General features: G+C 56.2%; 1 protein-coding gene across 1 annotated transcript in view; it reads left to right on the forward strand.

Annotated features, from left to right (window-relative positions):
• Positions 1 to 12,626, forward strand: part of EHMT1 (euchromatic histone-lysine N-methyltransferase 1) — a 75,209-nt gene that overhangs the window by 18,669 nt on the left and 43,914 nt on the right. The window contains exons 7-11 of the mRNA XM_014529696.1: positions 91 to 165; positions 1,450 to 1,570; positions 4,025 to 4,153; positions 4,391 to 4,536; positions 12,487 to 12,625. Coding sequence (XP_014385182.1) covers positions 91 to 165; positions 1,450 to 1,570; positions 4,025 to 4,153; positions 4,391 to 4,536; positions 12,487 to 12,625 — 610 coding nt within the window. The remainder of the gene's footprint in view (positions 1 to 90; positions 166 to 1,449; positions 1,571 to 4,024; positions 4,154 to 4,390; positions 4,537 to 12,486; position 12,626) is intronic.

The raw sequence follows: 12,626 nt of genomic DNA on the forward strand, positions 1-12,626 counted from the left end.
GTTTGGAAAATGTGGTTTTGATGGAATCGCTGCCACTGGAGCGTCTCATTAGTTTCTGTTTTCTTTTTGGCTTGTTGTGCGGCTGGTCAGATGGATGGCGAGTCTGAGGAGTCGGAGTCGGCCGGCACCGGGGAGGAGGAGGAGGACGGAGACGAGTCCGACCTGGTAACCAGCGGTGCATTCTGGCTTCGTGTTTGTAGCCCAGTGAACCAGGAGACAGCGCCATGCATTGTGTCCGCGCGCGGGGTGGAAGCAGGGCCTCGCGGACCAGGCAGATGCAGGCGGCACCGCAGACAGGCCAGGGCAGGGCCGGCAGGGGGTCCCCCAGACTCTGCTGCGTGGCTGTGAGGAAGGAAGGTGTGAGGTGTCAGGAAGAACCACCTGTCTGGGGGCTGGGTGTGGCAGGGGCGAGGGACGGAGCGAGGGGAAGTCTGTTGTTACCACTGGGCAGCCAAGCAGAGATGTCACGGAGGCAGGGCCCTGGGTGGGATGGGGGAGCTTGGAAATGGGGAGGGATGGAGCCTGGGCACCACGGCCAGACACGTGGGTCCTGAGACTGGGAGGGTCCTCCGAGCTTCAGGGAGGAAGCTCAGGGGACCTGGGGTCACGTGGACGGAGGAGCTCTTGGGAGGCAGCACGTGGCACGTGGTGTCAGCTGGTCTGGGGCGGATGAGAGGAGGGAGGACACGGACTGGGTGACGGTGTGACGTGCCGGGGACCTCTGGGGGCAGTGATGCCACAGTTCTTTCTGAAGCTTTGCCACCCAGGAGCGCCCAGAGGGCAGGGGCACGGGGTGGCGGGCTGTGGAGAGGGCCTCACTGGGCGGAGCACCGACACGGTCCCGCACCAGGGCGGTGGGCGGAAGGCCAGGCCCTGCACCTGGTGCGCCTTTGTGTCTCATGAACACGTTCTCTCCAGGTTCTGCCCACAGCAGGCAGGGAGCCTGAGGTCCTTGCGCTAACCAGCTGCAGGGCTGGCGGTCCCCCCTGTGCGTCTGTCTGTCATTCGTGGCAGGTGGATGCCCTTCTCCACTTAGGTTTTAAAACACTCAAACCAGTCGTGAAGGCTAGAAGCGCGCTGCCCCGCCCGCACTGCGCTCCAGGCGGATTCCGGAGCTCGGAGGCGCCTCTCAGAGCAGCACAGCGCACCGTGTGGGCTGGGTCTCAGCGCGTAGGCGCTCCCTGAGCCAAACTCAAGACTTATCCGTTCCATTCCAATGCTCTGAGCCCTTTTCAGGGCCTGTAAGATAACTGAGCCTAGAGTGATGTTGGGGGAAAGCCTGGGTCTGTAAGAATGGGATCCAGGAAAGAATGTCTGAAAGTGAAATTGATTTTCTAGTTGCAGAATCAGGACATAGCAGGTATTCTGTTCGCACGAAAACAGAACTGCAGCGCGTGGGCCGTCTGAGGTCCCCCCGCTCAGCTCCCTGTTCCTGCCCCTTTGGTTCAGAGCTCTGAGTCCAGCATCAAGAAGAAGTTCCTCAGGAGGAAAGGGAAGCCCGACAGTCCCTGGATCAAGCCGGCCAGGAAGAGGAGGCGGAGAAGCAAGAGGAAGCCGAGCAGCGCGCTGGGTGAGCCCTGCCCACCAGGAGCCCTGGGGGAGCGGGGGCCGGCGGGAGGCGGGGCTCTGGAGGACTTCCTCTGTTTAAGGAAGGGGAATGATGTTTGAAATTCCTTTGGTGCAGACACCCAGGTGACCGTAACCCTGTGGCACTCCCTGGCTTCCTTGGTGCCTGTGGAGCTGAAGGGATCATTCATCACCTGCCCTGTGTGGACAGGGAATTGGGGCCTGTGTGGACCTCCGGGTCCCGCGGGCAGTGCCTCGGCCCACATGGTGGCTTTCGGCCCCTTGCTCAGATTTCCCGACTTCAGAGGTCTTTTTGTGAAGGGACACAGGAAGGACATGGCCCTCAGACCCAGAAGGTCAGCAGGCCTGGGGGCGGGGCTACTGCAGCCACTTGGTTTCAGAGGACTCGGCATTGGGGACAGTGTACGTCACTCAGGTGCACAGCTGGCAGGTCCCCGCCCCTGCCAGCCTGCTGTCCCCAGTCACCCTGCCTCGCTCGTCCAGGCAGGTCACGCCGTGGGTCTTTGTGTGGATGATCGGGAGGTGCCTGTCTCTCAGGCAGCTGCTGTGTGCGTAGCTGTTGGGGAGGCAGCCCCGTTGCCGGGCGGGGCTGGGCGGCCGGAGGGAGACCAGGCCGGGGCTGTCCACGGTGTGCGGGTCCTTTGCCTGCGGGGAGTTGGGTCTTCCCAGTGGGGCTGTTTCCGAGGGAAGAGCTGTGCCCACTGTGTCCGTGTCTCTGGGAGCAGGTGCTCTCCGTGTCTCGGGTCCACGTTTAGCCTGGAGGGGCTGAGTCATGTGTGTCTGACTCGGTGGGAAACGTTTCCAAAGCGTTGTCCTTTCCCCCAGCGCGCAGGCCCCTGCTGGTGTCCTGGCCGCCCGCTCTGCTCCAGCCCCGCGGCCTCACCGTTTCCTCATCTGCGCTGGGCCCACGTTTACTTTCTGCGTCTTCTTTGGGAAAGTGTTTATTCTTTAGTTCGCGTGAGATCGATGTGTGCCTTCCCAGGGAGTTACGGTCTTTTGTAAAGTGTGTTCTGTGAATGTGTGCACCTCGTAAAAGTTTAAAGTGTGCTGAAGTCTAACTTATGACTTCATTCTTTCCAAATTCTGCTGTTTGTGACCTCAGAGGTCTTGTGCTAACTGTCAGGCACAAAGATTTTGTCCCATCTTTTCTTGAAGTTTCCATCTGAGCCCTATCGTGGGTCTCCGATGCGGCTGAGCTGGTGCCTGTGCTGGGAGGTGGGTCCAGTGCATGTGCCGTGTGCGGGCGGCGCCATGGCTGTGTGGACTTTCTCTTCTCACCTTCCCACCTGTGCTGACAGTGTTGGGCATTTCTGGACGGTCTTGTCTCTTCCTTCCGTCCGGCCGTCCGGCCATCCGTCTGTCTGCACCACAAGCTGCGGCACTCATCGTTTTCCTGGTTACTCAGCTGTCCTTCATTCCCCTGACGTAGAGGTAGCTTTGCCGAGTGGATATCGGGGAGGCAGATGCGGGCGCTGTGTGTGACTGTCACAGTGTGAGCCTGGACTTAGGTGTCGGGGCCTCCTTGAACCTCATGCTCCTTCCCGGACGGTTCCTCTCTCATCACGGCTTACCCCTCAGGCCAGCTGCCCGGCGTGGCTCTTCCTGCCGGCTGACACGCAGGTGCAGGCCCGAGAGGGAATGTACCTTTGGGGCAGAGGCGTCATCTTTGCCTTTTTGGTGTGACGTGCACAGCGCACGCCTGAGCACTCACCTAGGAGTTGGAACGCGTTCTCTCTGTGAGGCTTGAAATGGCACAGACCCTCCTGCGCTCAGGTGGACGGCGACTTCTCGCGGGCGCTGGCTCCCTGCCTGTCCCGGACCCAGGGCAGAAGGTGGCGGCACTCGGAGGCGTGATGCCTCCCCTCAGCAGGCGATGCCCTGTTTCCTGGCCACTGAAAGAAGAGCTGCGACGCTGACAGCTCGGTGCGTGGGGCGTCTGCCCTCGCTGGGCTCGGGGTTCTGTGTCCGAGCAGCTTTCCTTCCCCAGCTCCGCGGCGAGGGCCCCACAGTGGCGGCTCCAGGGCCTCCTCGTGCACAGACGCCTTCCCTGGGCCTGTCCCGAGGGCGACCCTCTCCTGAACCCGGGTCCAGCGGCAGATGCCCGAGTCCTGGTGCCAGGAGGCGGCAAGCGCGGGCTGCTCCTTGGCTGCTGCTCCGCGTCTGGTCTGACCTGAGGGTCGCGGAGCACACTCACCCTGTGCTCACCGTCCTCCGGGCTGGGCTCCGTCAGAGACAGAGGTTTGGACACATCCGAGCCTTGGTTTTTCTTGACACAGACCCTCCCACGCGTCGTGTGTGGACATGGGGGCTCACACAATGTGCAGGAAGGTGGGGAGTGCGGTGGCCTGGGCCACAGTGGCAGTGATGGCTGAGTGGAGCAGGTTGATTGGCACTGCGTCTGGGGGCGTGGCGTTCACAGTGGTGCCTTTGAACGCAGGTCCTGAAGCGTACACGTCGTCTTCGGGGAGCGCAGAGCCGGCGGCCCCGGGGGACAGTGCGGGGTACATGGAAGTGTCTCTGGACTCCCTGGATCTCCGTGTCAAGGGAACGCTGCCCTCGCCAGCAGGTGAGCGTCAGGCTGTGACTCGGCCGGCCCCGTCTTGCCTTCCTGTCCCTGGTTGGCGTTCCTGGCCTGTGGCCCCCACGGAACCGTGTGGCTCGCATTTCCCTGCCCTGAGGTGGCGGAGGCCGTGACTTGGTCCCTCTGTGGACTGCGCTTCACTGTGGGGGTTGTGTGTCAGCAGACGGAGCGAGAGCCGGCACACGTCCACTGGTGGGGACGCTCTCGCGTGTCTGACTCCAGGGCTGGCTAACGGTCCCGACGCGGGGGAGACGGATGGCCTCCAGGAAGTGCCCCTCTGCAGCTGCCGGATGGAGACCCCGAAAAGCCGAGAGATCACCACTCTGGCCAACAACCAGTGCATGGCCCTGGAGAGCGTGGACCACGAGGTGAGCGTTGACTTTCATTAGCTGAGCAGGGGCGTGGCAGTGCCCCGAGTGGGTCGGAGCGTGGCAGGTGCCCACGCTTATGGCACAGAGCCTGGCAGGCAGCAGAGGTGACATCCTGGAAACCCAGACCCGGGTGGAGAGCTCTTAGGGGGGCGATGCCAGTGGTGCCACGCCTGCCTGGGTGAGGCTCATGCTCCAGCAGAGGATCGACCTGCTGTAGGTGCCGACGTGGATGGGCCGGCGGCCGTCGAGCCTGCAGCGTCCCGTCACTCAGCCTGTCCACAGACCCACCTGCCCTCTCCCAGGACTTTCCTCCGTGACAGGCACTCACACGCCTGGCCCCACCTCACCCTAACCCGCCTCTGCCATCTGCAGCCTGACTCGTCGCCCTCGGCCCTCATCCTGGCTGTGAGCTGGCATTCCAGTGCAGACCCACATACCACTAAATATTTCAGGATGCGTCTCCCTAAAAAAAGGACATTTCTCATGTAACAGAAATAGTGACTTCCTGTTACATAATGCCCAGTTCAGAGTCAGATGTGTCTGAAAAACCGTCCTCTTACAGTTTTTCCCCAAAGTCCTCCTGTGGCATTTGCTGTGCGTGTCCTGTGTTTCTGCCTCTTTTCACCCAAACACTCTCACCGCCACTCCTCTCCTGTCCACGCTGCTGGACGACCTGGACCCACCCGGACGCTGGGGCTGAGGCTTCCCATCTGTCACATCGGGGCCTCATCCCGTGGCCCGAGCGCTCGAGGTTCAGGCGCCATGCTTCAGCTCTGTCCATTTCCTGCTGCCCAGAATGCTCTGGAGCGGGTCTGTGTGGCGGCCAGTGGCCCTGCCTTTAGTCCTCAGCCTTCCCGTGTCCTCGGGCACTGCTGTTCCTCCCGCAGTCCCGGCTGGGACTCTGGCACAGAGGACACCCCCCACGGCACACAGCATCACAGCTGCCGCTCGGTCTCTTCATTTTCCAAGCAAAGAGCTGGTGCCCAGCGACCTCTGCAGCCTGCCCGTTCCGGCTCCTTTGTGGACTGTGCTGACTGGCTGTTTCTCTGATGTCTGTGTTAGTTCGTGGAGTTTTAAAGGGGGGGTGGCTGGCCGTGGGGGTTCTGTTATTCGGGTGGTTTTACAGGAAGGCTTGTCTTCTCCTCCCGTGTCTCACACCATCTCGAGTGTTTCGTTCGTTTCCCAGTCCTTCGGGCAATGTGTTCCAGCCTCTTCTGAGGTTGACCAGTTCTCCCTTTCAAACATCATTGTGGACTGAATATATATAGATATGTATTTCTTAATTTTTTATGTTTTTATTGGTTTTAGAGAGAGATGAAGGGAGAGAGATAGAAACTGATAAGAGAAAAACATCGATCAGCTGCCTCCTGCACGCTCCCTCCTGGGGATCGAGCTCCCAACTCAGGCATGTGCCCTGATGGGAATCGAACCAGTGACCTCCTGGTTCATAGGCCGACGCTCAATCACTTAGCCACACCGGCCGGGCTACATGAATAGATTTGGGGTTTCATTTTTGTGTTTCATTCTTATTGGTGCTCAAACAGTCCCATCTTTGGCTCACATGCCCTCTCCACGTGGGACCTTTCCTGGGGTCATGACTGTTCTCACGATGCCGAGAGGTTCTGTGCCTTTCACTGCTTCTCTCAAAGGGCCCGGCGCATTTCCTAGGTGTGAAGGTCCGTGTGACTCTGGAATCAGTCGTTTCCATGGTGTTGCAGAACCATTAAGAGCGCAAGACACCCGTGGACTTCGCAGGAGCCACTCTGAAACTGGAAGATGGTGGAGATTTTCCAGTGCAACCAGTCCTTTTTTTTTTTTTTCTTTTTTAAATTAATCCTCACCTAGGATATTTTTCCATTGATTTTCAAAGAGAGTGGAAGAGGGAAGGAAAGACAAATATCGATGTGAGAGAAATACATCAATTGGTTGCCTCCTGCACACACCCTGACCAGGGGCCGGGGAGGAGCCTACAACCGAGGTATATGCCCTTGACCGGAATCAAGCCTGGGACCCTTTGGTCCACAGACCGACACTCTCTCCACTGAGCCAAACGGGCTAGGATACAACCAATCTTCTAAGAAATGACTATGTTCCTTTTTTCTTTTTTAATTAATTTTTTTTAACCACCAGTTTATTCAACACAACAATCCCTCCAGCTTTATTGAGGTGGTTGACCATGTCCATGACTAAATCTGCCTCTCAACTGGAAGTCAGGGTTTAATTCCCGGTCGTGGCACAGGCCCGGGTTGTGGGCTCGATCCCAGTGTGGGGCGTGCAGGAGGCAGCCGATCAGTGATTCTCTCTCATCATTGATGTTTCTATCTCTCCTCTGAAATCAATAAAATTATATTAAAATTTATTTTTTTGCTGTTTTGGAAATAAGTTTTTTATGTTAGCATATGATAGATATATTGCTATTTTAAAATAAATTATTACTTAAAAAATTTTAATTTCCAAGAACCAAGATCATGGTGTAAGTAAACACCTGTACTTACCACCTCTCACAACTACATCAAAATTACAACTAAAATACAGAACAATTATCATTCAGAACCACCTGAAAGCTGGCTGAATGCAAGTTCTACAACTAGAGAAATAAAGAAGAAAGCACATAGAGGCTGGTAGGAGGGATGAGGCATGGAAAGGGCTGGTCTGAAACCCACCTGTGTTGGTGGTTGTTTTTTTTTAATTGGGAGGGAGATAGTCTCTGAGCAGTTTTTCCATATGAATGGCCTGTCCTGGCTCAGGCTTCAGACTTTGCTAAAATCTCTCAAATAAGCTGTTTCTGGGTCAGCATGCCCCAAACCCATCAGTTAAAGGCTCAAGCCCCAGCACTAGCACCAGCCTGCCTTGCTTCACAGCTGGGCCTCATCTGGGCACCTCCAGGCCAAATACAAATAGGAGGAATCTGCAGATCTCTCTGTAGCTCCTGCCAAGTGGCCCCAGGCAGTGGCTGACTTTGCACCACCTGGGATGCCCTAGAGCCAGTGCATCAGCATGACAGCTTCAGACTATACCAGATCACAACTCTACACACCCACAAACCCACAAGGGGCAGACTCAGCACCAAAGCCCCACTGCTCCATGTGAAGCCAATCCTGCTCCAGAGGGGTGTCTCCTGCACAGCAGCTCTCCCATTGTAGTCGCAGCTGGTCCTCACAGCCAATTGGCCTGGAGGTCAACTCCTCCCAATGACTCCAATAGCAATCAAGGCTCAGCTAAGAGACTGTGCACAGCCCACACAGGCTGAGCCACTGGGCCTACAGGACACATACTACACAAGACCACTCTGCCACCTCCAGGACACATAGCATCTCTACGTGATACTTAGCAACAAACACGGGAGCAGCCAAAATGCAGAGGCAAACATGTCACAAATGAAAGAAATGGAAGCAAGCAAACGATGGGATACAGAGTTCAAAACCATGGTTACAAGATTACTCATGGATCTCAGTGAGACCTTCAAGGATCTCAGTGAGAATGTCCAAGATATGAAAAAGGACCAGTCAGAAATGAAGCACACACTGACTGAAATAAGTAATAATTTACAGGGATTCAACAGTAGAGTAGAGGATTCTGAGAATCAAATCAATGATTGGGAATATGAGGAAGCAAAAAATACCTAATTAGAAGAACAAAAGAAGAAAGATTAAAAAAATATGAAGATAGTGTAAGGAGCCTCTGGGACAACTGCAAGCAAACCAACATCCAAATTTTGGGGGTGCCAGAAGGAGGAGAGAGAGAGCAAGATACTGAAAACCTATATGAAGAAATAATGACAGAAAACTTCCCTGGTGAAAAATAAACTTACAAGTCCAGGAAGTGCAGAGTCCCAAACAAGAGGAACCCAAAAAGGCTCACACCAAGACACATAATTAAAATGCCAAGGGCTAAAGACAGAGAGTGTTAAAAGCAGCAAGAGAAAAGCAGTTAGTTACCTACAAAGGAGGGCCCTTACGACTGTCAGCTGACTTCTCAACAGAAACCAGGCCAGAAGGGAGTGGCAAGTAGTCAAAGTGAAGAATAAGGACCTACAACAAGATTACTCCACCCAGCAAAGCTCATTTAGAATTGAGGGTCAGATAAAGAGCTTCACAGACAAGAAAAAGCTAAAGGAGTTCCTCACCGCCAAACCAGTATTCATGAAATGCTGAAGGGCATTCTTCAAGAAGAAGAGGAAGAAGAAGAGATACAAAATATGAACAGTAACATGGCAATAGGTATCTATCAATAATTGAGTCTAAAAATCAAACAAGAAACCTAATGAACAAAATAAACTGGTGAATAAAATAGAATCAGAGGCATGGAAGCATGGAACAGACAGACTCACGAATCTCGGAAGGGGGGCGGGAGGAGATTCATTAAAGATCTTACCCATGGACACAGGATGGTGAAGCCTGGGGCAGGGCGGGAACTGGGTGGAGGGGCCGATGGGGGAAAAACGGGGACACCTGCAATATCTCAATAATAAAAGAGGTTTAAAAAGAAGAAACATTCTAATTTCCAATGTGGCAAATACCAGTAGCTATGCCCCCGTGGACAAAGCTCTTTGGCACCCTCAGTAACTTTAACCCTTTGAGTGCCAACCAATACCCTAGGAACTCTGCTAAAATGGCCAAGGCATTTTTGCTGATTTTACAGCAGTTTAGGAAAAAAATTATGAATCGCAAGTAAATGAAGTTACATATTCAAAAACTTAAGGAAACCTTTACTACGTTGACATATTTAGCAATATCATCATCACTAATAAAAGCAGACTTAGAACTGGACGCCATTTCGAAGCTTTGATAGCGCTCCCGGCACTCTAGGGGTTAAGAATGTAAAAGCTCCCTGAAACCAAAGTTTTCTTGGGGGGGTGCTGTCCACTTGCTCCGACTGTTTTATGTGGGACCCAGGAAATCCTGGGGCTGCAGCTCTTCCCTCAAACGGTGTTTGTCTTGACGCTCAGCTGTCTCGTCCTCGGGTGTCAGCAGCCTTTTGTGAACAAGCGCCTTGGTCTTTCCGCTGCCCCGTCGTTTGCTTTAACGAGGCCAGACCCACACGCAGGCCGTCACCTGTGCGTCGTCCTCGGCCTGACGGGTGCATGCAACCGAGGAACCCCACCCGGCCAGGGGCCTGCTGCTTGGGCCTCTGGTGGGTCTCGGGTTCCGCCCGGCGTGCTGGTCCTGCTGGTGCCGGCTCTGCAGCCCAGGCCCGCGTCTCTCCTCCCGGCCTGTGGTCTTGTGAACAGCCTCCCAACGTCTCTGCGCTGTGACACCGCGCGTTGGGTCACCAGTAAAACGCCGGCTCTGCCCTCACGTTTGCTGCGACTCTGCATAGCACGTGGGGTTAGTCCTCTATGCGATGTGGGGTCCCTGTTTCATGGTCGGTGTGGGCTTCCCCATTTACTGTGATCAGGGATGGGGTCGGATCACAGCTAATACTTTGCTGGAGTTAGGACGAGGCCATCTGCTACTCTTTTTCTTCATGGTGAGCCTTTTGCTTTGGAATGTCTTGTGATTGTAATTTATTCCATGGTTGGCTTTATTATTTGGGTCTTTTTCTAACGTTTTTAGTGGTTGCCCTGAGATTTCCCTTCAGTTGGTGCTGTACCACTTCACGTACCATCTTATGTGGCTGAGCGCTCCCTCCTGTCTTGTCCACGTTTTAGTTTCCTGTGGCTGGAGTCCCGCCGCACACGCCTGCCGTTGCTTTAACTCGCCCTCTGGCTTTCAGACGGACGGACACGCAGGCTCTGTCACCGGCAGCTTCGGCCTCGCGCAGGTCCCGCTCCCTCGGGTCATCCCCTCGTGTCCGAAGCCCCTGCGTCTGTGTTTATTTTTTCCTGCTCATCGTGGAGTCCCCCTTTGGCGTGTGTGAAAGGTCCGTGTTTTGCCTTCATTTCTGGCAGGTGTTCTCGTGGAGAGCAGTCAGCACCTGCGGCGTTGGCCGGGTGACTCCCGGGGCTCCTGGCGACACGCGGAGCTGTCTGGCCTGGTTCCTGTGCGTGTGGGAGGCCCTGGCCGCCCCCAGGGTCCCCGTCTTTGGCCGAGGGGTGGTGGTGCTGCTCTTCTGTTTTTCTCGCGGTGTTGATCCTCGTGAGAGTTCTGTGAGCTGCTTATTCCTAGAAAATTCTTGCCTGTAGCAGTTTACTTTTCAGCCTGTCCTCTCTCCGGCTCTGGGCTCGGGTGCCCGTGTTGGGGTGCGACTTGTCTCACAGCTGCCAGCTGCCCCTCTTCTTTCCTTTGTGTCTGAGGTTTAGCTGATTTCTCTTCCCCGTTTCAGACTCGGTGGCGTCTCCCTCCTTGTGGAGGGTGCGTGTGAGCACGTTTTATTCTGGTGTTTCCCTTTGCATTCCTCCCGCCTCGGCCGATGGTGAGATACCTGGGCCGTCCAAGTCTTTTTCTGTCGACTCCTGCATCTGCTGACGGCGGGTCCAAACCCACACTCCCTCCGAGCCGAGCTCCTGAGCCCGGTCCTGCTTCGCTGTGTTTCTCTTACCCGAGGGACTCAGGTTGGCTGTCTCTCCTGCGTTCATGCTTTCCCTTCCCTTCCCCTTCCCCTTCCCCTCTCCCCTTTCCTTTCCTTTCCCCTTCCCCTTCCTTTTTCTTTCCTTCCCTTTCCCTTTCCTTTTCTTCCCCTTCCCCTTCCCCTTCCCTTCCCTTCCCTTCCCTTCCCTTCCCTTTCCTTTCATTTCCTTTCCCCTCACCCGAGGATATATTTTCCATTGATTTTTAGAGAGGGAGGGAGGAAGGGAGGGAGGAAAGTGGGGGGCAGAGAGAGCGAGCAAGAGAAACTTCGCTGGTAGAGAGACACGTGGGTGGGTTGCCTCATCACATGCACCCTGACCAGGACCAGGATGAGCCTGCAACCCAGGTACGTGCTCTTGGCCAGAATCGAATCCAGGCCTTGGGTCCGGGGCTGACGCTCTAAGCACTGAGCAGCACCGTCCAGGGCTGACGTGTTCCCTGTGGGACACCGAGACCATCTCCTTCTGGTTTGCTGGTGTGGCCCCTGCTTTGTCTTCTCTGCAGGTCCTCAGCCTGCCTTCATCCTGGTGGTGGGGTCCGGGATGCTGGGGGCGCCTTGGCTGTGGGGCCATGGCGGGTCGTCTCGGGACAGGGACATGCCTGTCCCTCCGTCTGGAGCTTTGCTTCCTCTTGTACATTTTTGACTTGTTGCTCGACTGTCAGAACTGCCTTCTACCCGGAGCACTTCCGTGGAAATCCTCGCCTCCCACCGGCCTTCCAGTTCAGGGGCTCGTGTTTGTTCCCGCTTCGGAGCCGCTGGGTCTGCTCTCCAGGGCTGGTGCCTGTTCCCCCCGCTCTGCCCGTCTCTGTGCTCCTCTCACCGGGTGTGCCCTGCTCTGCCCGCCTCAGCGTCCCTGGGCAGCCAGCCCTCGGGGGGCCATCGGGTGTGAGGCCCGTGACTCACTGGCTCCCTTTATCCGGATGTGCTTGGTGGGGAGGAAGGGGGGCTGGGTCAGCTGATCAGTCTCTGGGCAGGAAGTGAGGTCCTGGTCAGGCCTCAGGTGGCTGCTGCTGGTAGGCACCTGGGCTGCACCCCCACCTGTCTGGGCTGCGTCCCAGGCCCGTCGTCCGTAGCTAACTGGTCACCCATCGTCTGCAGCCTGGGTGTGGCCTTTGCTCTGGTGTCCCGACCGCGTGCAGGGTTCAGGGACTCTCTCTGCTCCTGCTGCTGGCCCCTAACCTCGTGCTCCAGCCGGCCTGCCTGGTGCGCGTCTATTTTTTTTACTCAGCCTAGACCCCAACTTGCTCAGGATGTTCTGTTCGATTTTGCCGAGTTAACCAGCGGCTGCTCTGACACTGCGTGGCTACCCGTCACACGGTTGTCCTCTCTGGGGCACGTGTGTTCTCGACCCCACGCCGGCGCTCGAGGTCCACCCTGGACTCGCCTCCGCCGAGCCGCCTGGTGGCTCGGTCGCTGACCTGTGTTGTCTGATTGCAGCTGGGCAGGTGCACCAACAGCGTGGTCAAGCACGAGCTGATGCGCCCGTCCAGCAAGGCGCCGCTCCTGGTGCTGTGTGAAGACCACCGGGGCCGGATGGTGAAGCACCAGTGCTGCCCCGGCTGCGGCTACTTCTGCAC

Source organism: Myotis brandtii, unplaced genomic scaffold (genome assembly GCF_000412655.1).
Source record: "Myotis brandtii unplaced genomic scaffold, ASM41265v1 scaffold691, whole genome shotgun sequence".
Classification (NCBI taxonomy): Eukaryota; Metazoa; Chordata; class Mammalia; order Chiroptera; family Vespertilionidae; genus Myotis; species Myotis brandtii.